This window comes from Alnus glutinosa, chromosome 7 (assembly GCF_958979055.1).
Source record: "Alnus glutinosa chromosome 7, dhAlnGlut1.1, whole genome shotgun sequence".
NCBI classification, from domain to species: Eukaryota; Viridiplantae; Streptophyta; class Magnoliopsida; order Fagales; family Betulaceae; genus Alnus; species Alnus glutinosa.
Window position 1 is genome coordinate 4,845,165 of NC_084892.1, and position 25,577 is coordinate 4,870,741.

At 33.8% G+C, this 25,577-nt stretch overlaps 2 protein-coding genes across 2 annotated transcripts; both read left to right on the forward strand.

Annotated features, from left to right (window-relative positions):
* Nucleotides 1-10,166: 10,166 nt before the first annotated feature.
* On the forward strand, nucleotides 10,167-15,376 carry LOC133874036 (probable inactive purple acid phosphatase 16). Its single transcript, XM_062311866.1, has 5 exons — nucleotides 10,167-10,616; nucleotides 11,375-11,599; nucleotides 12,926-13,202; nucleotides 13,553-13,721; nucleotides 15,068-15,376. The coding sequence occupies exons 1-5, from the start codon at nucleotides 10,178-10,180 to the stop codon at nucleotides 15,278-15,280; spliced, it is 1,323 nt and encodes a 440-aa protein (XP_062167850.1). The 5' UTR covers nucleotides 10,167-10,177; the 3' UTR covers nucleotides 15,281-15,376.
* Nucleotides 15,377-19,307: 3,931 nt separating this feature from the next.
* Nucleotides 19,308-23,697, forward strand: LOC133873966 (protein IQ-DOMAIN 12). The gene is made up of 6 exons (XM_062311779.1): nucleotides 19,308-19,708; nucleotides 20,125-20,260; nucleotides 20,348-20,632; nucleotides 21,762-21,992; nucleotides 22,778-22,909; nucleotides 23,104-23,697. The coding sequence occupies exons 2-6, from the start codon at nucleotides 20,186-20,188 to the stop codon at nucleotides 23,563-23,565; spliced, it is 1,185 nt and encodes a 394-aa protein (XP_062167763.1). The 5' UTR covers nucleotides 19,308-19,708; nucleotides 20,125-20,185; the 3' UTR covers nucleotides 23,566-23,697.
* Nucleotides 23,698-25,577: the final 1,880 nt, after the last annotated feature.

Consider the following 25,577-nt stretch of genomic DNA (forward strand, 5'->3'; position numbering starts at 1 on the left):
TCATATTAGCTAGTGTAAAATAATTTATTGAAGGGAAAATTGTATGATGATTTCTTAAGAATTGATTGAAAATCCTTTTTATAAACATGAAAGGCCGCATGCATGTTGATTTCTTGAAAATTTTCAACAAAATCTTTTTTCTTTTTGTAAATTATAAAATCTTTTTTTAATACATGAAGTATTGCATTCTTTCTTGGAAATTTATTGCAAATACGAAAAGAATGAATGAATGACAAGGATATGGGCTCATTTGGCAAATTTCAGGAGTGCTATCTCTTCAAGGAGATAACGCTCTACAAATCCTGGGCCTTACTGAATCCATGATCTCCACGACTCTCAGTTGTGGCATTATAACTGACCGGACCTTTTCGGGTTGGTCAGACTGACTGAGCCCATAATTCAGTTATGGACTTGCTTGGACTTTGGGAAACATAATTTCCCCAACAGACATATGTGGTATCACTGTTAATGTTAATTACTTACTAATTAATGAATAAAAATTTCTTATAAACCGATTTGTAGGAAATTTTTTACAACCTACATATAAGATTGACATATGCCTCTTGATATGTAAGAAGTATATGTTATTTTAATAGCATGTATATCTCACATGTTTTTTTTATTATCACATGTTTTTTTAATAGTAATAATAAAAAAAACATATGCTTCTCATATGCTTAAAGGACACATGTCATTTTTATACGTAGGTGTAAAAAATTTGTTACAACCCAATTTGTAGGAAATTTCTGTCCCTCACTAATTATATATTCTAATTTCGGTCGATTCGGATAAATCACTCCCTAACCTAAGAATTGAGTCGAACTATTTGGATCTAACATTTTTTATGCCAAAAATTGAACTTTTATAGGATGAATCCAACCAAATAGATCCAAATTCGTCGATTTGGTTTAGGATTAATTTGCATATATAATTACATACCCAAGAGCCAAGACTCTTCTTGTTGCATTTTTCTATTCAAATAGGGGAAGGGGAAAAGGGAAAAAGAATCTTGTTGCATTTATAATATCATAGGTATTGCTTGAAAGTCCTATCAATAGTTTTGTATTATACTCTATTAAATATTAAACTTACATAATTATCTAAATGGTTAATGTGATTATATTTTTAATGTTTACTATGAGAAGGCAAACATAGTATAATATTTGTTTACTAAATTAGACACATACAAATATTATTGGTCTTAAGTTAGAAAAAAAAAAAAGAAAAAAGACAGGCAATATATCTTTAGTGTAAAATGAGCCATTTTAATCGATTTTAACCTTAATTATTTCTTAAATTAACAAAAACAAAAATTATGAGTATCTTTTTAACTAGATGACGATTTCCTTTTGGATTATCATTCATATTAGAGGATTTTATTATTATTATTTTTTTACATGTTACCAAAAAAAAAAAAAAGGATTATCTTTTTAACTAGATGACGATTTCCTTTTGAATTATCATTCATATTAGAGGATTTTTTTTTTTTTTTTTTTTTACATGTTACAAAAAGAAAGAAAAAAGAAAAAAAAAAGGAGTATTTTAACTAGATGACGATTTCCTTTTGAATTATCATTCATATTAGAGGATTTTATTAGTATTTTTTTTTACATGTTAGATAAGGACTATTTGATTTATCGACCTACAATTAAAAAGTATATTTTAATTATATCTATAAAATAAAAAAATAAAAATAAAAGTATATTTTAATCCTATGGGGTTTGTCCTATTAACTTTTGTCTATTTGCATGGGATATGAGAAAGAATAATTGAGTTAGAAAAAAAAAAAAAAAACATTGAGTTTTATTTTAACCATATTTATATATCAATATATGGGGGTTTGTCCTATTAACATTCGTCATATTTTGTCATCAAAATATACACATGCATTTCACATGCTTTAAGAAAACATTGATTTGATCGACATGATTAAAACCTTGAGCACTTTTACTCATTTGTGGTTTGAAGAAAATGACTATTAGGGTTGTTAAAGTCGACGATAAAGTGTAATAGACGTTAACAAAATAAACAAGAACACAAGATATAGGTCAAATGTCACTTTCTAAATGTAGGTTGATGGATTGATTAATGTCTTGTTTGATTCGAGGTAAACTGTTTTGTGTTGAAAATTAATTTCAATGATTTTGTTTTTTTTTAATAAAAAAACAAATTATTTTTATGAAAATATTTTTTTTTCAGTGTTTGGCTCGTACGAAAAATAAGCGACGGCAGAAAACGGTTGACGACTTCTGGAAACTTCCAGCAGTGGTATGACTGCGTTTCGGTTAGGGGTGTACAAGTAGAGCGATTATTAACCGCTAACAACCGTCAACAATTGCTAACCGAATAACCGTGAAACAAAAAAACAAAAAATAAATGCAACCGGATAACTGGGTACCCCAGTTGCGGTTACCGGTTATTGAGTTTTAAGAAACCGGTTAGTAACCGAGCAACCGGTAACCGATTTTTTTTTATATATATATACAAATAATTATACTTATTGTAGATGAGTCTCAAACTCAACCTTTAAATTCAAGGAATTAATCATCTTAAGTTTTTTAATAATGAAAGTTAGGTATTTTTTGAATTGTTATCATATTTTAATTCCAATACAACTGTTATTATGTTAGATTTTCTTTGCAATCATTTTATTTAATTTACGGACTTAATTATGAGCTCATGGAGATGAATGAATGGTAAATGCATTATGCACGCCCAGTAATATTTACTATTTAGTTTTGAATATTGGATTTTTTTAAAAAAAAGCTGAAAAAAAAAATTAACAATGTATGAAAATCGATTACCTGGTTAATAACCAGTATTTAATAACCGGATAATCGGTGGTGGTTGTACACCCCTAGTTTCGGCGGCTTGAGAATGAGAAGCTGTTTACAAAATTTAAAAATGAAAACCATTTTTTAAAACTAAAGAAGCCTTTTTTTAACAAACTGAAAATATTTTTGGTTGTATAAAACATTAAAAAAAAATTTACGTACGTCGAAACAAACGTATTTCGAAATTTATCTAATTTTGTGGGTATCAAAGTATAATTTATCTTTCATATTATACATTTGTGCAACATCTTACATGCTAGAATCAAGTATTTTATAGATAGAAATGATTCAATCCTTTTAGTATAGGCAAATACAAAATTAAAAAATTAAAAAAAATAAAAATAAAAATTCATGTGTGTAGCACGCGCTTGGGGGGGAATTTTAGCGCGGGTGACGAAAGAAATACTTGGAATGTGCGACAAAAAAGATATGCGAATTGACGAAACTGTCCTGCAGGATCGTGTTGAATTCCATTAGTTGACATTGTCCGACGGAAAGTGGTAACCTTCGAGAAAGTCGGAACCTAGGGGACACCGTGAGCTTTACTTTACTTGCGTGGTACTTTTCAGCGAGTTTACTTTTATAACCCTCCGAAACAACTTTAATTACTATTGAATGAGACAAATCGTGTTATTGACTCAGTCAATTAACAGTAAAATAGGGCTTATTAATATAATAATTAATAGAGCATTCATATAGTTTTTTGTTGGGGGAGAATAATACTCTTCAAATTTATTAAGCTGGTCGTTTGAAGGTGGTTTAAGTTACTCTTAAATAGCCAAAAGACAATTTATTTTTTATTTTTTTATTATTAATTTTGTTTTAAAGGCGTGACCTAGCTTCTTCAATGGTTAGGTGGTTTGGGCATCTCTAGATATGGCCGAAGGAGGTGTCCAAACTATCCCAATACTCTTCTCTTTTGGCCAAATGTATGGTTCGGCTACTCCGATAACATTTTTTTTGTTTTTTTAAAAAGTAAATATATAGTTTTTAGTTTATATATATCATTTTTATTTTAAATTTATAAGGATATTTTTATTTTATTTAAAGAGTATTAGGATTATTTTGTCATTTTGCGGAACAAAATGAGTATTTTGGGTAATTTTAGAGCCATTAATGCAATCTTTAGTTTGGAGAAATATTACAAATTTGATGTTAATTTGAGTGGGTATGCAGTGGCGAAGCCAAAAAATGATTTATTGTGGGGCCAAACTTAAAATATAATAAGAGACATGCTACTTGGTATTCTCTTGTTATTTTTCGTTGACGTGATATTGTCAATTCACCTTTAGATCAATATTAATTAAAAAGAAAAATAATTCAGTAGTGAATTGACAATGCCACATCAGCAAAATAAATGATAGGAGAATGATAAGAGAATACAAAGTAGCATTTATCATATAATAATTTTCTTCCTTAAGGAAATACATAATTTCCTTTGCTAAATTTAGCATAATTTTTTCGCCGGCAATCCCGACAAGACTTTGATTGTTTCTACACTTTTTGCAGACGATCGTAGGTCGAGTCTAACCGTGTGATTAATAACATCATAAACATATATAGTAATAAATCAAAAACTATATATCACAATATTATGGTACAGTTTTTTTTTTTTTGTTTTTTTTGTTTTTTGTTTTAAAGACAAATATAAACTGTTTCTAATAGGGATTTGATAGCTTTGATATTAAGTGTGTTGTCAATGGACCTCCATGTGGCCCATTATGGATGCGTGTTTTTTGTTATTATATATATATATAAAATGTAAAATTCATTTATTTATGTAGCAGTAATTTTTAAAATGGATACTCTTATGAGCTGCGAAATCTTCACCACCCATTTAATGAAAAGGGTGTGCCTTTGAATTGGGTGTCTTATGCCTTCACCATAATCCCATTGATCCCATTAAAAAAAAAAAAAAAAAAAAAAAAAAAAAAAAAAAAAAAAAATTAATGAAAAGAATAGAATTGATCTTTGTCCACATCATATATATGGCGGGCCCTCCCTAATGTCTATTGGTATGCTATTTTTTTTTTTTTAGATACATCAGAAACAATTACAGAAAAAAATGAAAAGCACAAATATAAAAAGGCTTGGGCAATTCAAAATATAAACTATGAACGTAACTATGTAAGTACGCAGATGCAATACTTTCGAAGATGCGGACTCTTTGGCTCGAGACACGGATGCCACAAAGCCGGAGTCATCATTGAAGGTGATTTCACAAGTGTATTGAGTCACAAGGACCCAAACACCAAAACATGGGTAAATAGAAGGAGAGGGATACAATAAATAAGCCCAATAAAACAAACAAACAAATACAAAAACAGCAGCAGCAAATCTGGCGAAGCTAGCGGTGTGAGAGCCATCCTAGGAGGCGCGTGAGAACCACACGCTGCCTAGGGAAGGCCTCTCAGCAATAGGAAGTGGCGGAATCGTCTAGAACCACTGGGGGTTGGTGCGGAAAGTGGAGGAGGGTGCTGTCGGAGGCTCCACGCGCCGGTTGAGTCCATGAGCTTGTTGGCGCGTAGGAAGCACGTGCCATCTTCCAGAAGACGGAGGAGATGGGGAAGACCACCGGCGGACTCCAGAAACTCCGGCGAACCCATTGCTGAGGAGCATGTATTGAGAGAGAGGATGGAGGTGAGTAGATCTAAAACCCAAAAAACGATTCCAAACTCCAAACCTTAATAACCCATAAACATTGTGGATGAAGAGGGGTAGAGTCAAAAGTGACTGCTGGTTGAAGGAAAATCGAGGAAAAGCAGGAAAAGGATGAGGATAAATCCGGTGTAAAGCTGGCTCAGTTTTCTGAGAGAAAACTCTCTGATTTATTGGGTTAAAGAGTTGGGTGGTAGGGTGTTTGGGGAACAGGGGATGCGGATGGGTGGTAAGGAGCAAAGGGGAGGGAACATGGAAAGAGCACCAGTAGAAGATGAAGACGAAAGGAAAAAAAAAAAAATCCTAGAGAGAGGTGAGAGCTTCTCTCAAAAGCATATTGGTATGCTTTGAATGCTTACATTTAATTAACACATCCATTTCAGACAAAAAAAATTAAAAAATTGTAAAAGTAATAGTTAGTGCATGCACCCACAGTCTAGTTTATGGGGCCGCCGGCAAATCTATATTTGGCTGCATTCCATTCCCTCTTACCCCATCTGTAATGAAAAAATCCACTCTTCCCCACTATCTTTGGTATAGCAATAGTTTTAAAATGGGTGAATCATTTTAAATTAACGTCTAAAAGTTATCATGTCATCTATTTAAGTGAAAAAAGTTTTGCATTTTTTCAATACAATTTGCATATTTGCCTTTTATTTTATGCCATCACCACCTTTCCTTTTGATCCTCCCCCACCTCCCAACTCCCGTCGAGTTCGTGTTCTGTCACCCTCCTAATTGTCGTCCCATAGTGGTCCAGTGTTTAATGCTCCATTTGTTTTGACGTAAAATAATTTTCGTCGTAAAATATTTTCAACGAAATAATTTTTTAGGAAAAATGATTTTTTCGAAAATATTTTTCGACGTTTGGCTTGCACGAAAAAATTACCAACGGCAAAAAAAGAATCTAGCAACGTCCGATCGCCGTCGCCAGATTCCGGCCAAATTCACTGGTATCTGGCCTAATACGGCCGGATTCCGGTGTACTGGTCGGAATCTGGCCTAATACGGCTAGAGTTTGGCCAGATTCCGGCCCCAGAATCTGGTTCGCCGGATTCCGGCGATGGCGGTCGGTCGTTGTTTGATTCTGGCAGAAATTTTCAGATTTTGGTACCGACCGATTGCCGAATTTTGGCGATGGTCGACTGCTTGAGCGTGAAGGTCAATTGCGTCTGCTTAAAAAGCGTAAATAATTTTCTGAAATTAACTAAACATTTTTTGTCAAACGGAAATTATTTTTCGGTTGACTTTTATTTTCACCCCTATTAAATACCAAAAAATGTCGAAATTATTTTTAAGAATCCATTTTACGCCCAAACAAATGGAGTATAAATGGAATGTTTTAGCCGCCCACCCTCAAAGGCCAATTACGTATATGGTTAAATCATCCTGTTTTGCCATTAAGGTGGTTCAATGGTGGTGGGAAAATGACGGAGGAGCAAGAGGAAGGCAGTGTTGGGCAAAGAGATGAGACAATTGTGCTGAAAATGACATGCAATTTTTCTTCTTCTTCTAATCATTTAAAATGATCGGTCTGAATTAGAGGAACCATCGGTCTAAGTTAAAGATATTGCAGCCATTGGGAGTTCAATCCATAATCACAATGTCATTATCTTAGAACATATATGTCAGGGTCAAATATACCAATGTTTTCCGGTGGTTTGATGTGGTCTATTTTGACACTTTTTTTTTTTGAGGTTTTTGGCAGAAGAATACTAGTATGGTGTGTTTGGCAACAGGGTTGAATCAGGATTCTTCTCTATTTTTTTTTAAAATAAATCATATTTTATTTAATTTTTTTAATTTTTTTTTTTTTAAAAAAATTTATCTCATAAAGTCAAACTTCGAAATTTGCACAATAAATTATAATTAAATTCGAATTTCAAAAAAATCAATTCCCAAACAGACCAATAAACCATGTTCTGACTCGTTCGGTGCTAAATTCACGACTAGCTTGTTCGGTAAAAACCTTCAGCAGGGTTTGACCATCCTCGAACCTCAGTTGCCTATCATATTGATCCATCAAAGAAAGTTGGCCAATGGGAAGGCCCATTGCTTGTCCAATGATCACGCGCCAACTGTTTTTGACAAAATTTTTAACGAGCGGAATTGATTTTTTGTTTTGTTTAAATTAAATTTACAACTATTAATATAATGTAGAAATTAAGTGACCATTTAAAATTGCATTATTTTGATGTAAACATTGATAAAAGAAAAAAGAAAAAAGAAAAAGAAGCCAATTCCAATAGTCTCTGTTCGTTTAAGATCTTTTAGATGTCTTAATAATTGTTTTAATTAAATTATTCAGATTTTACTATCTCAATATATTACTTAACAAGACATAATAATAATAATAATTAAAAAAAGAACGCATAAAAGATAAGATGATAACACATGAATATATTATCTAATTACAAATAATAATTAAAATTTTAAGAGTCGATCACAAATTATTCTAATAATTTAAATGATCATCTTTTTTGAAAAAATAATTTCGTTAAAAATATTTTATGACAGAAAACATTTTACGCCAAAACAAACAGAGCATAAGAATACATAGACTCAGATATAGTGAAAGCGACAACGACACACTGAAAATTCATTCCCAACACCAAAATCCAAAGCTTTTATCCAAGATACCAATGGAATCTAATAAAAAATAGCAAATTTAATTCTATGTTGATACAGTTTCCTATACGGTGACGTATCGCCTTGTGATTCGTCGTCTTCCTTGATAGTCAGTTCAAACTATTTATTTTCTAAAAAGTATCAATAATCTCAGAGCTTAGAGAATCTGCCTGTAAAAAATACCTAACGTAGTAGTCTTATTTATAGGCTCACAGTTCACAGTTATGAAATTACTGGAGTGCTTGGAGCATAATCTAATTAGGAGTTTGAGTCCTATATCATATAGTCTTTAATCTTATCTTCATAGAATTCAAATTGGGTAGTAGAGTCTGGATAGGACACTCTCTTCAGCTAATGCCATACTATTAGGTACCTTACCCCATATTTGATGGGATAAAAGTCTTATCTTGATATACTCGGAATATGCGTCTTTTTGGAGATAACGAATGGTCTTGTACTTAGGTATGATTTGGCCGGGCCGACCCGATACTACCTTAGGCCCACGTGCCTTTGGAGCTGATTATTTCTCCAACATTCTATAAGAAAATCAACTCTCATGTCTCAAACAGTGATTTTAAATACTTATATCATATTAAACTCTTACACCATTGGATTGATGTAGTAGTGCTAATCAGCTTTAATTTTTATTTTTAATAAAGACTAATCCAAGAATTGATGGACACTACCACATCAGCCCAATAAGATAAAAGTAGGACATGAGATAAGTAATTAGCGTTACTCGTTTGCTTTATAAAACAAAACCAATTCAAAAAGCCACCAAACCTCTTACATGCACACAATAATCCCTCAGAATTCCTGATTTCTTTTTAGTGAGCAACAGTTGACCGTTGTTATAAATTAACAATTATATAGGGACAAATATGTAAACGTCAGAATATACCTAGGTACAAATTAACAACAATTATAAATTTGGAAAGAAGTAAGTCAAGTAACTTATAATCTAAAAAAAGACAAGAGAACCTGTATGCCAAAGAATATACCTAGATACTCGTTCCAATAATGTTGGGAATCTTGGGATCTACTGGGTTGGGTGAACGACCAATAAATTTTTCAATTAAGCTCTCAAACTTTTGTGTATTTCTCATTTGCACCTCTACCTTTTCAAGCATTACATTTTATACCCTACATTATCTTAATTTCTCATGACGTTGCCTTTCAATTGTTGGAAATGGTCCAAATGGATAGATAGTTTCATAGTTTAAATTCTACAATGAAATAATTGAGAGAAGTGGTCATTTACAGCCCAACTAAAACAACAATAAGAAGAATTTGTATGTTTATTAATGTGTTTTGGGGGGGCTTTTTGTCTTTGGTTTGAAAATGAGTTCCAATATGATATAAAGGTGAAAATTATTTTTCTGTTTTTAGGTGTGTTTTGTGTTTGAATTGTTTGTTAATGTTATTGTTTTGAGTAGAAAAAACAAAATTTTAACAAGTAAAGCCAAAAAATTTAACACGAGTAATGCAATTCAGTATACTTCTGTACAACTGCCATACAACTGGATGAAAACTACGGGCTGCTTTTTACTGTCATATCATCTAATTGTATGACAGTTATACAAGAGCCTACTAAATAAAATTAATCTTTTAACAAACATAGCATAGATATTCGTCATGCTTTAGGAGTCATTTTGTTCTTTTGCACCTATTAGGCACTAGTCAACAAACCTAGCCCTAACGAGTCGGGGGTGTTACACATAGTCAGGGTATTCTTACAAAGACAGAAACCACAATGCAGTAGACTCAATTTTTTGTTGAATAAAAACTTGAATATTATTATATGAGAAATGATAAAGGTACTAAATTTTTTTACTAAGAAATGAATGAGTACTAAGATGATGTGGATGTTATTAATTGAAGATGATCAAAATAATTAATAAAAAGAAATATTACGGATACCAATGGCAATGAATAAGCTCCACATCATCTTAGTACCAATCTCAGAATCTCTTAGTAACCTTTAGAATTTCTCTAACATACATATGTTTTATGGGATAGATTGCAAATTGAAAAATCAATGGGGGGCTAATTAGAAATATGCTGAAAAATAGGGGCACCGCAGCAACTAACCTCAAACAAGATAGTGGCGAGAGCGACTGTCATTTCATCCTCCTTCCCACCAAAACCGTCATCGATGCTTACCCAAACCGTCACCTCGTTGATGCCAAAGAAGCCATCCTTGCGACCGCTCTCTGCTCTGCGATGATGGAGAGCTCCCCAACTCAGCTGTCGATCTTGTGCATCGCTTGCTTCTCTCTCTACTTCCAGCTCATCCTGACCCTCGGATTTGATTACCAAGTGCTCGCCCTGCCAAAGACGTCGGAGAATTGCCTTCGAATGCGGCCGGATGCACCGTTCAAGATCGCTCTCTTCGCCGACCTACATTTTGGGGAGGACGCGTGGACGAACTGGGGACCCCGCCAGGACGTGAACTCTATAAAGGTCATGGATACTGTACTGGACGATGAAACTCCAGGTAACAATATCAGTTCAACGACCTATGTGTAAAGTGTTATTCATACACTTCTAAGGTAAATAAATAAAAAATTATATTGTATATATTTTTATATATATCCAATTTATTTTTTTCCATAAGCTAAAGGTTAAATTTGACCTCTAGTCTGAATTTTATGGACTGTTTGATATTCAGCTGAAATAAAATGTTGGCACTTCTGCCTTGTGATTTCTACCCTGACAAGTTCTTTTTTGCTATTTGAAAATTTAAAAATAATTATTTTAATATTTAATTTGACTTTTTAAAATTATTCGTTTTAAAAAATATAAACATTGCATACGATTTGAAAATGCATATTTTTATACGTTTTTAATTGTAATTTTGTAAAAACATACTCCCGGACGATACATTAGGCCAATGGTTGTTCAAGTCACTTCAATTTGAAAAGTTTAAAGTTGTTTGTTTGTTAATATATATATATATTTTTTGGTTTATCTTTCTCAAAACAAAAACATTAACAAAAAAAATCCAGAAACAAATCACATTTTCATCAAATTTCATCCCACATCAGAATAGTTTTCATCTTTATATCATGCCAAAACTTTTTTTTTTTTAATAAAAAGCAAAAAAAAAAAAAATCCCAAAGCACTTAACTAGCAAGCCTTAAGGGTGCACAGCTTGATAAATGGCATCTTTTTATAATTAATAATTTGATTCATTTATTTTGTTTGTTTGTTTCTTTTTTGGTTTAAAATTTTAATGAATTGATTGTGGAGCAGATTTTGTTATATACCTTGGAGATGTCATCACGGCCAACAATATACCGATTGCAAATGCCAGCTTATATTGGGATCAGGCAATTTCTCCGGCAAAATCCAGGGGAATACCATGGGCCAGTGTGTTTGGAAACCATGACGATGCAGCATTTGAATGGCCAATGGATTGGTTTTCAGCCCCTGGAATTCCTCAACTTATTTGTCCACCGGCCAACTCGACATATTCAAGTAAGCATGAAGTTTGAAATATGGATTTTATAGCTGGTGACAACTAGTCATCCCTGGCACCAAGCCATGGGTTATCAGTGTTTCCGATTATGATCTCCCTGTTTTAGACAGCTGCTTGTTTGGTAGTGACCTATTATAAGACAAGGGAAAATACATTTAATCCTGCGAAATATACATGCTTTTTCGATCTTGCCTCCGATGTTTAAAAAAAGTGTCAGATGGATCGCCCCAAAGGTTATGACTTTTGCAATGTTGCTCATCCGTTAGTCATTCCGTCTTTTTTTTTGTCGGAAAATGACCCATGTGTGTCGCACATTAATTTCTAGTAGGTAAAAAGTCCAAAATGCCGTTATTTTTCCTTAATAAATAAATAAATTTGGGGGTGGCCGTAGGCTCGTAGCCACCCCCAAATGGCCCCCTATTTTATTTTTTTTGGAAGATGGGGGCATTTTAGACTTTTCATCCATTAAAAATCCACGTGCGTCGCATGTGGGCCATTTTCTGTTAGAGAAGACGGAAATGGCTAATGAATAGGCAACATTGCAAAAGTCAGAAACTCCCCCCGGGAGGCGTAAAATATATTTTTCCATATAAGCTGGGATAGTCATAGACATGTTCATGTAAACAGTAATGACAAATATTATGGCTAGTTTGTTAATGCTTTTTAGAGGGTGTTTTTTTTTTTTTGAAAAAGTGTTCTGATATAAAGATGAAAGTAGTTTTGAGTATTTTGTGTTTTTTAATATTTTTGTTTGAAAAGAGAAAACAAAAGGGAGAAAGAAAGAAAGAATATTATCGAACAAAGGCAGGCTTTGCAGAATTTTTGAAGGGCAAGTAAAGTTTGAAGAAAGCATAATGAAGGCTATCTTATGGAATGTAAAAAATAGTGTGTTTTCTAAGAGGTTTTTAAGAATTCTGTGTTGAATAGGGTTCTTTGTTTTTGTGTGGGGAACTCTCCTCTGTTTTGAGTAAGTGAGTAGTGTGCTATAATTGCTCCCCTTCAATTACTTGGAAGATAGCATTTATCTGCGATCATAAGTTCATAACACTGCAGTCTTGCTAATCTAGAATAGTTAATATAAAAAACGTTATCATGTTAATGCAATATTGCCAATATTACTATAAAAGATGATTCTCCCCTTATTATATATATATATATATATATATATATATATATATATATATATATATATATATATATTAACATGATATATCATGTTAATGCAATATTGCCAATACATACTATAAAAGATGATTCTCCCCTTACGATATATTTATTTAAAGATTTTGATCTTAGCTTCTCTAATGAGGCCCTATGTCTGGCAGGGGAAGAAGCATGTAGCTTTAGAGGCACACATCGTCTGGAGTTGATGAAGCACGAGATTGACCATAATGTACTCTCTCATTCTAGAAATGGTCCTAAAAAACTCTGGCCAAGTATATCCAACTATGTTCTCCAAGTCTCATCATTTGATGATACAAAGTCACCTGTGGTATACCTCTACTTCTTAGATTCTGGTGGTGGGTCCTATCCAGAAGTAATATCAAGCGCCCAAGCAGAATGGTTCCAGCATAAATCTCAAGAGATCAACCCTGACTCAAGGTACAAGAACAGGGAAATACAACTCTTTTTTTGAACTACCTTTCATTGCAACTTATTAATTAGCTTAGGACAGAATATTTTGGAAACAAGTTTTAAATATCTAAATTTTAGTTCATTGATTTAAATGGTTGCCAAGAAAGGAAAAAATTATTTGAAAAATTAGAACCTTGCTTTGGATGTTGTTTGATTTAAGCGAAAGTGAATAGTTGTAGTTGACTATGGTGAGGTTTGGGTTTTCTTCTCTCAGGTACATCAATAAGAGACCTAAAGTGAATACTCTGAATTTCTTTATTCTCATCTTATCTATTTCCTCCATTTTCTCGTCCATCAAATTAAGTGTTATCTGACAGGGTGCCTGAGCTAATATTCTGGCACATTCCAAGTGCTGCATATAAGAAGGTCGCTCCATGGTTTGGAATACGTCAGCCTTGCGTGGGCTTAATTAACAAAGAAAGAGTTGCTGCTCAAGAAGCAGAAATGGGTATCATGAAACTTCTGGCTAAAAGGCCTTCTGTCAAGGTAAGTTCACTGATCTGCATTCTTATACACTTAACCATATTCATTTGTATTTATGTACGTACATAACATACATTCGCCTGAGATGCCTGCTTTCTCTGTAACTACACAAAGGAACATACTTATATATCATTATGTTGCAAAAGAGTAATGTTAGACCTGACTCTTTTACAACTTATTGACACGTGTCAGCATGTGGTTTAAGGGTGTTAAAAATTGTTTTTTAGTGGCTGATGTGGCACCGATCACATGCTCAGCAAGTTGTAAAAGAATTGTAGGTTTAGTATTTTTCGTTACAAAAATACACATACCTGCATACATATCCATGACGCTCCTGGTCGAAATGGGCCGAGTTTTGACCTTGAACGCCCAATTTTCAGCTGTATTTTATAATTACTACCAAATCAAATGGGTAGCTGCAAATTTCTTGAATCATATGCTGTACAGTTTATGCCTGGCTTGATATTTATGTACTTGGGCTTTTATGGCCCTGAATGACCATTTTCTTTTTGTCATTGCTTCACTTGATGGACAAGAGTTACTTAAGAATGAAAAATTGCAATCTTCTAGCATGTTACGATTGAATTACCTAATATTTGTATCTTCTATGACTTCTCTGCTATCAATGGAGCATTCTTTTTTTATTTTATTTTATTTTTTTATTTTGTCAACTCTCAGTTGTTTCCAAACTGTTTGAACATTTCTTCATGTTGTATATCTTCCGGTCACTCATTACGATTCTTTTTACCATGTTGTTCATTGCTTCCCCTTAAACTTCTTGTTTATATTTAGATGGTACTAATCATTTTTGAGTTCCATGACAATCCACTTTCAGCTAAATATGAGTTCCAGCACCCAAGACATTTGAGTCACACCAAAATCATCAAAATGTGGTCTAGGATGAACTGAATTTTGGTTATTGTGTTTATATCTTTCTTCAAAGCATGAAAGAGTATGGGAAAAATGTTAATATTTTGGCAAGAAGGTTTAATATATCCTGATCAGTTTTGCCTTGAGAAATCCTGTGAATTGGAATTACAGTAAATGTGTAACATGTGTGCTTAAGGTTCTTGAATGTTAGAATATTGATTGAATAATTAAATTCTTTATTTCTTATCAGTTTAATCTTTTGAGATAAGTAGTGATTTAATATAGTATTAAAGTGAAGATTTTGAGTTTGAGCCTTCTATCATTCGCCCCACATTTCAATTAAATATTCAATTTTTTACCAGCTTAAATTTTTAGAATAACTGGTAATTTAACAGCCATAAATTAAATGAATCTTTGGCATTTGTATTGATGGAAATAAATGGGGTCATGTTGAGTCGTTTCTCTTTTCATTGTGGCAGGCAATATTCGTTGGGCACAACCATGGATTGGACTGGTGCTGCCCCTACAAGACGCTTTGGCTGTGCTTTGCTAGGCATACTGGTTATGGTGGCTATGGAGACTGGCCTAGGGGAGCTAGAATTCTAGAAATCACTCAGCAGCCCTTCTCTGTTAATTCTTGGATAAGGATGGAGGACAATGTAGTGCACAGTAGAGTGGTCTTGAGTCCTTAAGTCCTATGTATAAATTGTGTGTACTATCAATGAATATAATAATTTTGTATATGTATTTAATACTTGAGAGGCCACATTATTTTTTTTCCTCTTTTCCTTCTCTCTGTCGACACAACACCTTATCATGATGATCACTTGAACAAAAGAGTGCCTCCGGTTGCCTCATAAGCGGAGTGCGTGCCAGAGATGACATCTTCTCTTAAACCAAGAGTCTCGATGAGGGATTTTTTTGGCTCTCGATGTGAATTGCATAATCCCACAAATCATCGAGTCTTTGAACGCAGGTTGCGGCCGAAGCCACCTGACTAACGGCACGTCTGCCTGGGTGTCATGCATCGCTGCCCCCAACCCCATTGCCTAGCAAAGAAACGAGAGGGGGCCTGTAGGGCGGACGTTGGCCTCTTGTTTAAGCTTTTAAGATAAATAATTATTTAATAGGAAATGTATTTCTCTACTAAATTTTAAACTTATCTTTATGCAATGCACCGATCATGGCTCTCAAAACAAAGCTTCGTGGCTCCACTGCTCTCCACACATAAAGATTAATAAAAGAAGGTGGAAAGCTAATTAATAAAAGGAATGGAAGCAAGCATCATAATAACCCTAGAATTTTCTAATGAATATCTAATTAATCAAGGGATTTAATGCATTAACATTGGCAAACAGCGATGTGCATCAGTGCATGTAATTATAGTGACAGTGATGGTGCATTAATTACTATGAAATACTTCTTTTCCCCCTTTGGTAATCCATAAAATCCCTGTTTGTCACGACAAGTTGCTCCTATGGTTTAATGTAATCAAACCAAGCATATGCAATTTGATTTTAATATGTGCATGCTTAGACCCTCAGCTTGTTTAAAATTCAATTGATGAAAAGAAGTTCCCCTAGATTCCCCCATATTCTTTCAGAAAAAAGCTTCTTTATATAAAAATCAAGCATAGATGATTCTCGTCACTTTATGCTTCATCAAAGATTGTTTAACTCAAAAATAGGGAATATATATATATGTATATATATATATTATGCCAAAACAAACATGACCTAATCAATACCCAACAGTCCTAGGGCTTTTAGATCAATAGTATTAGAGTCAGGTTCCACGTCACGGTTTTAAATTAAGGATGAGACAACCTATAAAGCATAAGCTGGATTAAAATGTATTGATATTATGTATGAACGTAATGTTGAGTCATTGAATACTGATAGATGAGTAGAGCTGTTAAAAGATAAAAGGTTACCATTGGGTCAGTGTCGATAAAGTGGGCTACAGTCAACATCGAATTTGAAAGTGTGAATGAATTTTAGGATCTTAAGGGTTAATGGTTTAACCAAATTAGTAACAATTATATTTAATAGGGAGAACTTCACTTGTAATCCTGATTTTTCATTACTTCTGCAAAAAGGTACACAAACCTTAAAAAGTTACAATTTAGGGTATTCATCTTCCATTTATTTTTTTATTTTTTAAAATTTCAACCTTTCAGTAGAATTTTTTGTTAAATTCAGTCAAAATTTCGAAAATACCCCTCATTTTTTAAGGAAAAAAATTGATAAGATTTAGATATTGTTCAGAATTTAACAGAATTTGTAAAAATACCCATGCCTAAATCTTTGAAAATTTGTATAATTTTTTTTTTTAAAAAAAAAAATAAATACGTGGGTATTTTGATAGGATTTAGCAGAAAATTCTAACGGATGGTTTAAACTAAAAAAAAAAAAATTGAAAATAGATACCTTAAATTGATACTTTTTAAAGTTTGAATAAATTTTTGAAAAAATGATAAAAGACCAAGGAGTATAAGTGAAGTTTTTCCTATTTAATAACATAGTAGAACAATAACTAGAAAACGTTGTACAGTCTAAATGACTTGATATAATAGATTTACTAGATTAGAAAGGGTTCTAATCTTGGACATCTCATGTATAAACCAGTTAGGTTTTATGACCTAGCTATGAGTCTATGACTGAATCGTATGGAACATGATTTCTTTCCAATTCTCCTAGCCTGACCAACATAATTGATCAAATCCTCTTTTAAATCACTGATTGCCAACACAATTCATGGTAATTTAAACAGGTTAAGCAAAAATTCTGCAATTACATCAATACCACTTTTGCTTAAGGGTTTGTAATTTCAATTTAATCATTGTTTTTCCAATTTCGACAATTATGTCTTTAGGTTTTATCTCAATTTTAAATAGGTCTCTCTGTTAATTTGCCTTTCAATTAATTGACAGTGTGCCATGATAGAACTACGTTAATGACACGTGGCTCACGACTAACGTTATGCGTCTCAACTATACGTTTCACTAAGCAAATCAATCTTAAATTACAAGTTTACTCTAAATAAACAAATTTTAAAAATAAAAACAAAAAAAGAAAAGAAAAGAAAAGAAAAAATATAAAAGAAGAGTGACGACTATGAGGGGAGGCTAGCCACCCATCACAAGTGAAGGGCGGCCACCCACGGTGAGGAGAAACCGTCCCTCACAAATCTATTAGGGGTGGTGGCCCATCATCAGTCAAGGGGGGCTCATCTAGTGAAGTGGTTGTCCCTCATAGGGTTGCCGGCCACCCCTCTATGAGAAGAGGTCTTCTACCACAATCACTACCCTTCTATTATTATTATTTTCAAATTTTGTTATTTTATTTTATGGTTTATCTTTTTTTATTTAGGATAGTTTTGTCAAGTGAGAGGTACATTTGGTGCATCACTTGTCAAATGCAAGCCACATGTCATTGACTTAGTGGTTGGATGTAACAGACCATTAATTAATTGAATGACAGATTAACAAAGGGGCCTATTTGAAGTTGTGATAGAACTCAAGAATCTAATTATTGAACTTGGAAACCTGAGAAGTAAATTGAAATTACAAAAAAAACTTGAAGGACTAATTTTTATTTTCACTTTGCTTATAAATGAAGGGTACCTCTTTCTTTTTTAAAAGAGAGAGATTTTAGGTTCAATTCAAGGGAAAGGAGGGCTTGAAGGCTGCCCCATTGCTGAAGCTACCATTATTTCCACTTAATTAAAAAAGAAAAGAAAAGAAAAGAAAGAAAAAGAATAAAGAAGAGCTCTCTGCTGCTTGGGCCATTAGAAACTGAAAAGGCACTTTAATCTCTTCCTAACAGTACAACTCATGGTAGGCTGATTTTGTTAAGCAAGTTCCAATCCCTTCCCCACCAAACAAGAAGACATATAGAATTCTCTGCATTGATGTCTTCGTCTCGGGACATTCAGCAGCTCAAAAGCCATTTGCTCTCATTTTGCTGGCCCACAATGGAAAGGTAACGAGCAGCTAAAGTTCAATTATCTTGGACAAGTCAAAAACTGTTCACATGGCCAATGATAATTGATGAAGGGAAGGGGACCAAAGTTTCCATGGCTTTTCAATATATTATATTTATCACATACTTAATCTAATCCACAGCTAAGTTTGACTGATCTTTAGGAAGCTGTTTCGGCTTGATTATTAATTTATTATGTCATGCAACAAAGACTACTTTCTACTGCAATATTGCAGCAAATGTCTTCAAAACCACCCCATGAAGAAAATTTCGAAATATGTTCACACCATTTATAGGGAGTAAGAAGTTTAATGTCGACGTTGCTTTTGGACGAATGGAGAAAGTTAGAGTCTGTTTTGAATTTGCAGTTTCAAAACGTGCGATTTAAAAAATAGCGATTTCAAAATGTAGTTAAGAGTTTGATAAAATCACGGTTTGCCATTTAAAGTTGCAGTTTTCATATCATAATTTTGATACGTATATCAGTCTATCAAATCCCATGTTTTCAGCTTTAACATGACAATTAAAAACGTGACACATACTTCCTAATTGTGAATTGACCTAGAATGTAATCTCAACCCTGCAATACATATCTCCTAATTGGGAATTGACCTGCAAAATTTAATCTCAACCCAATTCACCCAAATCTGGATGAAATAAATAGGTATAATTTTAATCTGACTCAAATTCATCCCTAACCACCATTTTTCTAGTAAAATCACAAAAAACGGACTTTTGAACCGGTCAGGGGCAGTAGTGAAATTGGCAGTTGGAATAGAGAGAATGGGAGGCATAGGGGACCCTCATGATGTTGAACAGAGAATTGCTCTTAAGTCAGAATGCACCAACCATCACAATTCACAAAGTATCTGCATAAAGCCACCTTACACCTCACACCTTACTCCAAGCAGTGATGCTTTTCCCTTTCCCTGCATTGTTCTTGTTTCCCTTCTCACTCCCTGATCATATATATATCATTTGGTCTTGAAAACAAAGACTAAGCAAAAGCAATAGAAAAACCCACTTGGGGTTTATGCATCAATAAGATAGTTTCAGTGGTTATTATGTGTTTTCAAGACCATGGAGAGAGTTAAATAAATCGTGCTCTTCTGTAGCTGATTCTTGATGGTGCAAAAGGTAAGATTCTCTTAGCTGCTGTATATTCAAATTATTGTACTTTCATTCCATTTGTTTGGTAAAACACTGACCTTTGCGATTCTTTTCTTGGGTTACATTAAGCAATACATGTGCTTTTGAGGATATGAGTGAGTTACTGTTTTAGATTTCATGCATAATTGTCAACTGAGAAATAGGAATATTAGTGGCATTGACACTAATCACACTATCAAATGTTTGCACTTCCAAATTTGGTCAGGCCAAATGGGCTTGACAAACTGAAATGTAGTTATAAACAGAGTTACTGGTTTTGTTCCCAGTGTGTTTTCTCTAGAAAATTGTTTGATGATGTTCTCCAAAAGGTTACTTTTTATTTTCTTGGGTTGTTTTTAATCTTCTGTGTATAGAACAAATGTTAAAGGTTTCTGTTTTTGTAGGGTCTAGTTGAAGAATATAGACTGATGTTATTGAATTTGGTCAATACGATCTTACAAATCAATGGCAAAGACCAAGTGCTGGTTTGGTTGGGTGGGGAGACTCTTTACTTCTGAGGCGAAAGTGAAACTAGAAAAGGTTGATTACACCCTTCTATTTTCATTTTTCGAAATGATCATTTCAAGCAATTCTTTTTGGTAATCTTTCTAACCATTATATTTTCAGAAATGGAAGAAGTTGAGATGGTCTTTTCAAAAGTTCAAATGTAATCAGTACCCTGCACTCATAGCACCACAGAAAACACTGAGTGAGGCAACAGAAGAGCAGAGAAAGCACGCTTTGACTGTTGCCATTGCAACAGCAGCTGCAGCCGAGGTTGCAGTGGCTGCCGCCCATGCTGCAGCCGAGGTTGTCCGGCTCACCGGCGCTTCTCACTCTTCCCAGCGTTCCACAAAGCGAGCTAGAAATTTGGCTGCCATTAAGATTCAAAGCGCTTACCGGGCACATCTGGTGAGTTCCTTGAAATCTTTGCTTATCTTTCTCCCTAAGTAACTTCTGCATACAATTTTATTTGGATATAGACTTTATTAGAACACATGTCCAACAAGGAGTTTTGAAGTGGCGCACATGTCACATATATTATATTGTATTAAAAGAGTTTTTATTAAACTAAAATTTTTGAGTAATTAAAAATACAGATAACTACTAAGGTGAAAAGTTGTCTCATTTCATCAAAAGCTGTTTCCCTTGATGGAGGGAAGTGACGTTAGATTATGGGTAAGGGTCTTGGTCTATCTATAAATAAGCCTTTGATTCTCTATCAGTCACAACTTTAACATGAGCAAAAAGATAGGCAAAAAACTCTATCTATCACTCCCCATTTAGACATAGTGTGAGGGTTTTAACATTCTACAAATTCAAGTAGTTAAAGCAACAATGATCAAAGGTAAGTGTTTTTGTGATTCTCTTTTATGTTTGTATGTTACTTTTCTCCCAAAATCTAACAGACTTAAGAAATCTCTGCATTCCATTGAAATTTGAATATTTGTGGGATATTTATGAAATGTTTGTGTGATATATAACATTACTCAAAGATTTCCAAGTACTTCAATGTGTTCAAATGCTTCTTGAGGATGATGAAAGCCGTCCACAATGTATTTGGAATCTGACTCCAATTTGAAGATTTAAACAATCCGAGACCTTAAGAAACAGAGTTTTCTTGTCACAATAAGTCATCTTAAGCTTTCCTGACACATCAACCAATTTTTTTTACCTAAATTCTGATTGGACAGGCAAAGTGTTGGAATAAGTGGATCATATTCTCTAAGGCATAGAGAGTAATACAAGATGCTAGTAGAGTTTTCTTATAAGTATATGTTATGTTGTAATCCTAAATCATATAGTGAAATATAGACGCACTCCTATAGACGTAGGCATATTGTCGAACTATGTAAATCTTTGTCTTAATTTTCTCTTCCTCTCTCTTTTTGATTACATATTATTCATCATTATTGTGCACGGTAACAACACAAATTTTTCTATACAAGCTGATTGAAAGAAGGATTTCATATGTATTGGCTATGTCTGAAAAAGAATTGGTCATCATGCCTAACTTGAATTTCAAATGGGAGTGCAACAGGCGAGGAAAGCATTGAGAGCATTGAAGGGACTGGTGAGACTTCAAGCCATAGCTCGTGGGCGAGCCGTGAGATGCCAAGCAATCACATTAAAGTGTTTGCCACCCACTCCAGAAAGACAGGCAGAGGTCCAGGAACAGAACATCCCTACTGCAGATGCAAGCAGCAAACATTGTTATAAGAAAGAGTTTGTCAGGGGCAAAGAGGAGTTGGATGAAAAGGAAACAATGATGGTGAGATTATTCAAATTTAAGTTTAATATTGCCTTTTTAAGTTGTTTTCAGAAGAAACCTGTTGGCTCTGTTATGTCATTGTTTATCAATGAACCTCCCCGAGAAAAAAAAGGGAAAGAGAATAACTTCTTTATGAATTTGACACAAATTAAGTTCTTTGTCCAACTTCTATATATTGCAAATATGTGACGTCCCACATCGTCAGAGTATAAGAATGAGGATGTGCTTATGCGAGAGTAGTACTAGGATGGGTGACTTTCTGGGAAGTCTGATTCGGGAGAATCAAAAGCGGACAATATTGTGTCGTTGGGGATGTGTTTTTACAAAAGAAGATCCTAAGAAACATTTTTTTTAGAAAATGCTATATCACTTTTATCCCACTTTGCATATTGACAATCAGCCCTTGAATCAACTATTGTTTCAAAAAGAGAGAAAAAACAAAAAATAAATCCAACAAAGTGAAATAAAAGTGTGGTATATAGAATTTCTTTTATTTTTATAGGTACTTATTAGTGGCATGCAAGTGTTAATAGATGTTAGCCAACCTTCAGAAATATTTGTTGAACCCCAAAAAGTAGGTGGCACCATTTGCAGAGGGGAATGATTTTGACAAAGATCTTCAGTCAGTTTGCATGGTAAAGAGCCAATTCCTGTGTACTTCTTCACTTTTGAGGTTTCTCCTCATGAATACATCATTACTCAATGTGGCTGAAAAACCAAAATTTGTGTAGGTGTTTATTGATATGTTTGCTTATTTGGTTTACTCAATATTTCGTTATTGGCAGCCTGAATGCAACAGTCAGAGGAGTTGGGACCGCAGCACACTTTTGAAGGAAGACATGGAAGCAATATGGTTAAGAAAGCAAGATGCCATTATCAAAAGAGAGCGCATGAAGAAATATTCATTTTCACACAGGGTAATTATAACTAAATTCACCATTTCCTTTCGGTTTAATTTTCGGGACAACTGACTATTTAACTTGATATTAGAACTGGGGTTTTGAGTTGAAACTTTGATTCTATCTGGAGTTTATCGTTGTTCTAAAATAGAAAACAACGTCGAGTTTCCTCTTCTTATATCCGCGTTTTGTGACATGCATATGTTTCTTAGGAGAGGGAAAATGCTCGATTAATGCTGGAAGAATCAGTAGAGGACAAGGAATTTGGAAGAAAGAGCTGCAGGCTAGAACAGTTGCTAAACAAAGAGGCGCCATGTAATTTTGAAAGGTATGGAAGAACACAAATTAAGCCACGAAATGAAGGAAAACAAGATTCTCTAGAAACACTACTGGATTCAAAGTGGTCATTTCCAAGGAGATCTTTCTGTCATATGAAGCAGAATTCAGCTGGTAATGATAGTTTGATGCCAAATTCTCCTATTTTTCGAACTTACATGAGTGCAACAGAATCTACCAAGGCAAAAGAAAGGTCCTTGAGCACACCAAAGCAACGCACAGGATATGTAGATGGACTTTCTTTTTGGTCTTCTTTTGACGGTGAATCCATTGTTGCCAACGAGAAGAGAGGTGTTTCCTCAGCAGATTTCTTTAAGCATGAATCGCTAATTAATTAATAAAATCTTTTTTTTTTCCCACTTATTTATTACTATTTTCTAGGAGTTTGGTGTTGTTGTATTAGCTCGATAAATTGTGTAAAAAGAAAAGTGGTTTGCAATGAATGGTTTGGTGGTTTGAAAGAACTCATTTGGTGGTGTGAAAGTTCTTTCCGACTTGATTTTCTATTATTGATTGTTGATCTTCATGCCATAGCCATTTTAAAAGGGATTACGATCCTTAAGATTCTCAAATTACATAATTTTGACCATTTTTAAGTATCAAAACACTTAAAAAATGCTACATATTAAAAATATGCAAAGGGCAAATCATACTGTTAAATAGGAAATGCTAAGTGGCGTGATCAAGTCTCAATGTAATTACTTTCCCGATATTTAAGTAAAAGTATTTGCTATTTAAGAGCATGTGATATTATTGAAATAGAGAAGCTTAGTTTTGAGTCTACGGATTACAAGTAACTCTTTATTTGTTGTTTTATGATGCTTTGACATTGTGATTTTGTAGACAAAAAATGCAATTTTAAATTAAATCGCAGGCAATGAGATCTAAAAAACACAATTTTAAAAGTTAAACTGTAATTTTGCCAAACACTTAATTATGTTTTCAAATCGCACATAAAATCGTAATTTTTAAGATTCGGCCACCAAGACAGTAATGCAAAAGGAGCCTAGCAATGCAAAGCTAGAATTCTGTTGTGGTTTATTTCGTCTCAAAACTTGAGAGACCGTCGACCGCTTTAGCAGCAATCGTCATGGTATACCACCTATCAAGGTCGTGATTCGCCTCCTGATCAAAGATGGGCATACGGATGATGAACCATTGGATTTTCTTTTCTTATTTTCTAGGCGAGATGAACCACAAGTTGATCGAACGACGAGATGACCGTTAGCTTCCTCCATCGAGTATTTGTTACAAGGGAGGTTGGTTGGAAGCTAGGGGTAGGGACTAGGGAGGAGGCGATCTGGAGATTTCAGGGTTTTCTTCAGAGAAGAATGCCAAAGTCGGTGGAGTGAGGTGTCGATTGATAAGAGATGCATAGCTGAGGTGGCTTGATTGTTTGAAAAAAAGTACTTTCTTACTTGCAATTTGAAAAAACAGATTTTCTGCGTTTTCAAATCGTAATTTTTAAAAACGTAGTTCTCAAATAATTTATGTTATGCGATTTGGTTTAAAATCACACTTATTGTCTACGAAATCACAATCCCAAACGCACGTCATTTTACTCTCCACTCCTTATCTTCCACACAAGCCTCCTCCTCGTCAAGCTAGGCTCCCAATCAGTTTGTGTAAAGTACTAGCAGCAAATATCCAACCATTTTTCCTAAATTTAGGGAACAAAATTACTTTTTGCTTTCTTATAAAAAAAACATTTCACAATAGATTCCCTTATATTTCCTTGTATCAATTAAATATATATATTTTTTTATTCTTAGGGAAAATATAAGAAAACTAATGTGAGTATTTTTTGTGACTTTTTTCAAAATTTTCCTATATTTAGAGAAGAAAACTTCTTATAAAGTATCTGCTAGAAGTGCTGTAAAATGTGAAAGTCAATATATATTGCAAGTAATTCTACAAGTACATTTTTTTTTTTTTTTTTAAGGTAATCTCGAATTTTCATTATTCAAATGGTTACAAATACTTGTTCTGCAGATACACAATCTGCAATATAACTAGGACAAGAATTAAACCAAACTTCATGCCTAAGTTGAGAGACAGCCAACCGTTATAGCTTGTGGGCCGCTTCATTGCATTTCCGGCGAACATGATAGAGCGGGTGATTGATCAAATGACAATTTGAGTAATTCTAGATATCATATCCACGTCCCTCTAAAAATGAGATGACTTTTAAATTCACAATTTGATTAAAATTCAATTTTGATCAATCACAAACTCAATGATGATTTTAAAAGCCACATCATTTTTAGAGGAACATGGTTATGACATCAAGAATTACTCTGATAATTTTAATTAAATAATGATTTTAAAAGTCACATTATTTTTTGATAGA

Coding starts and splice junctions, on each gene's coding strand:
- LOC133873966 (XM_062311779.1), top strand. CDS start 20,186: ATGGCAAAGACCAAGTGCTGGTTTGGTTGGGTGGGGAGACTCTTTACT. Junction 20,633..21,761: donor GCGCTTACCGGGCACATCTG/GTGAGTTCCTTG, acceptor GGAGTGCAACAG/GCGAGGAAAGCATTGAGAGC. Junction 22,910..23,103: donor AATATTCATTTTCACACAGG/GTAATTATAACT, acceptor TATGTTTCTTAG/GAGAGGGAAAATGCTCGATT.
- LOC133874036 (XM_062311866.1), top strand. CDS start 10,178: ATGCTGAAAAATAGGGGCACCGCAGCAACTAACCTCAAACAAGATAGT. Junction 10,617..11,374: donor ACTGGACGATGAAACTCCAG/GTAACAATATCA, acceptor ATTGTGGAGCAG/ATTTTGTTATATACCTTGGA. Junction 11,600..12,925: donor GGCCAACTCGACATATTCAA/GTAAGCATGAAG, acceptor TATGTCTGGCAG/GGGAAGAAGCATGTAGCTTT.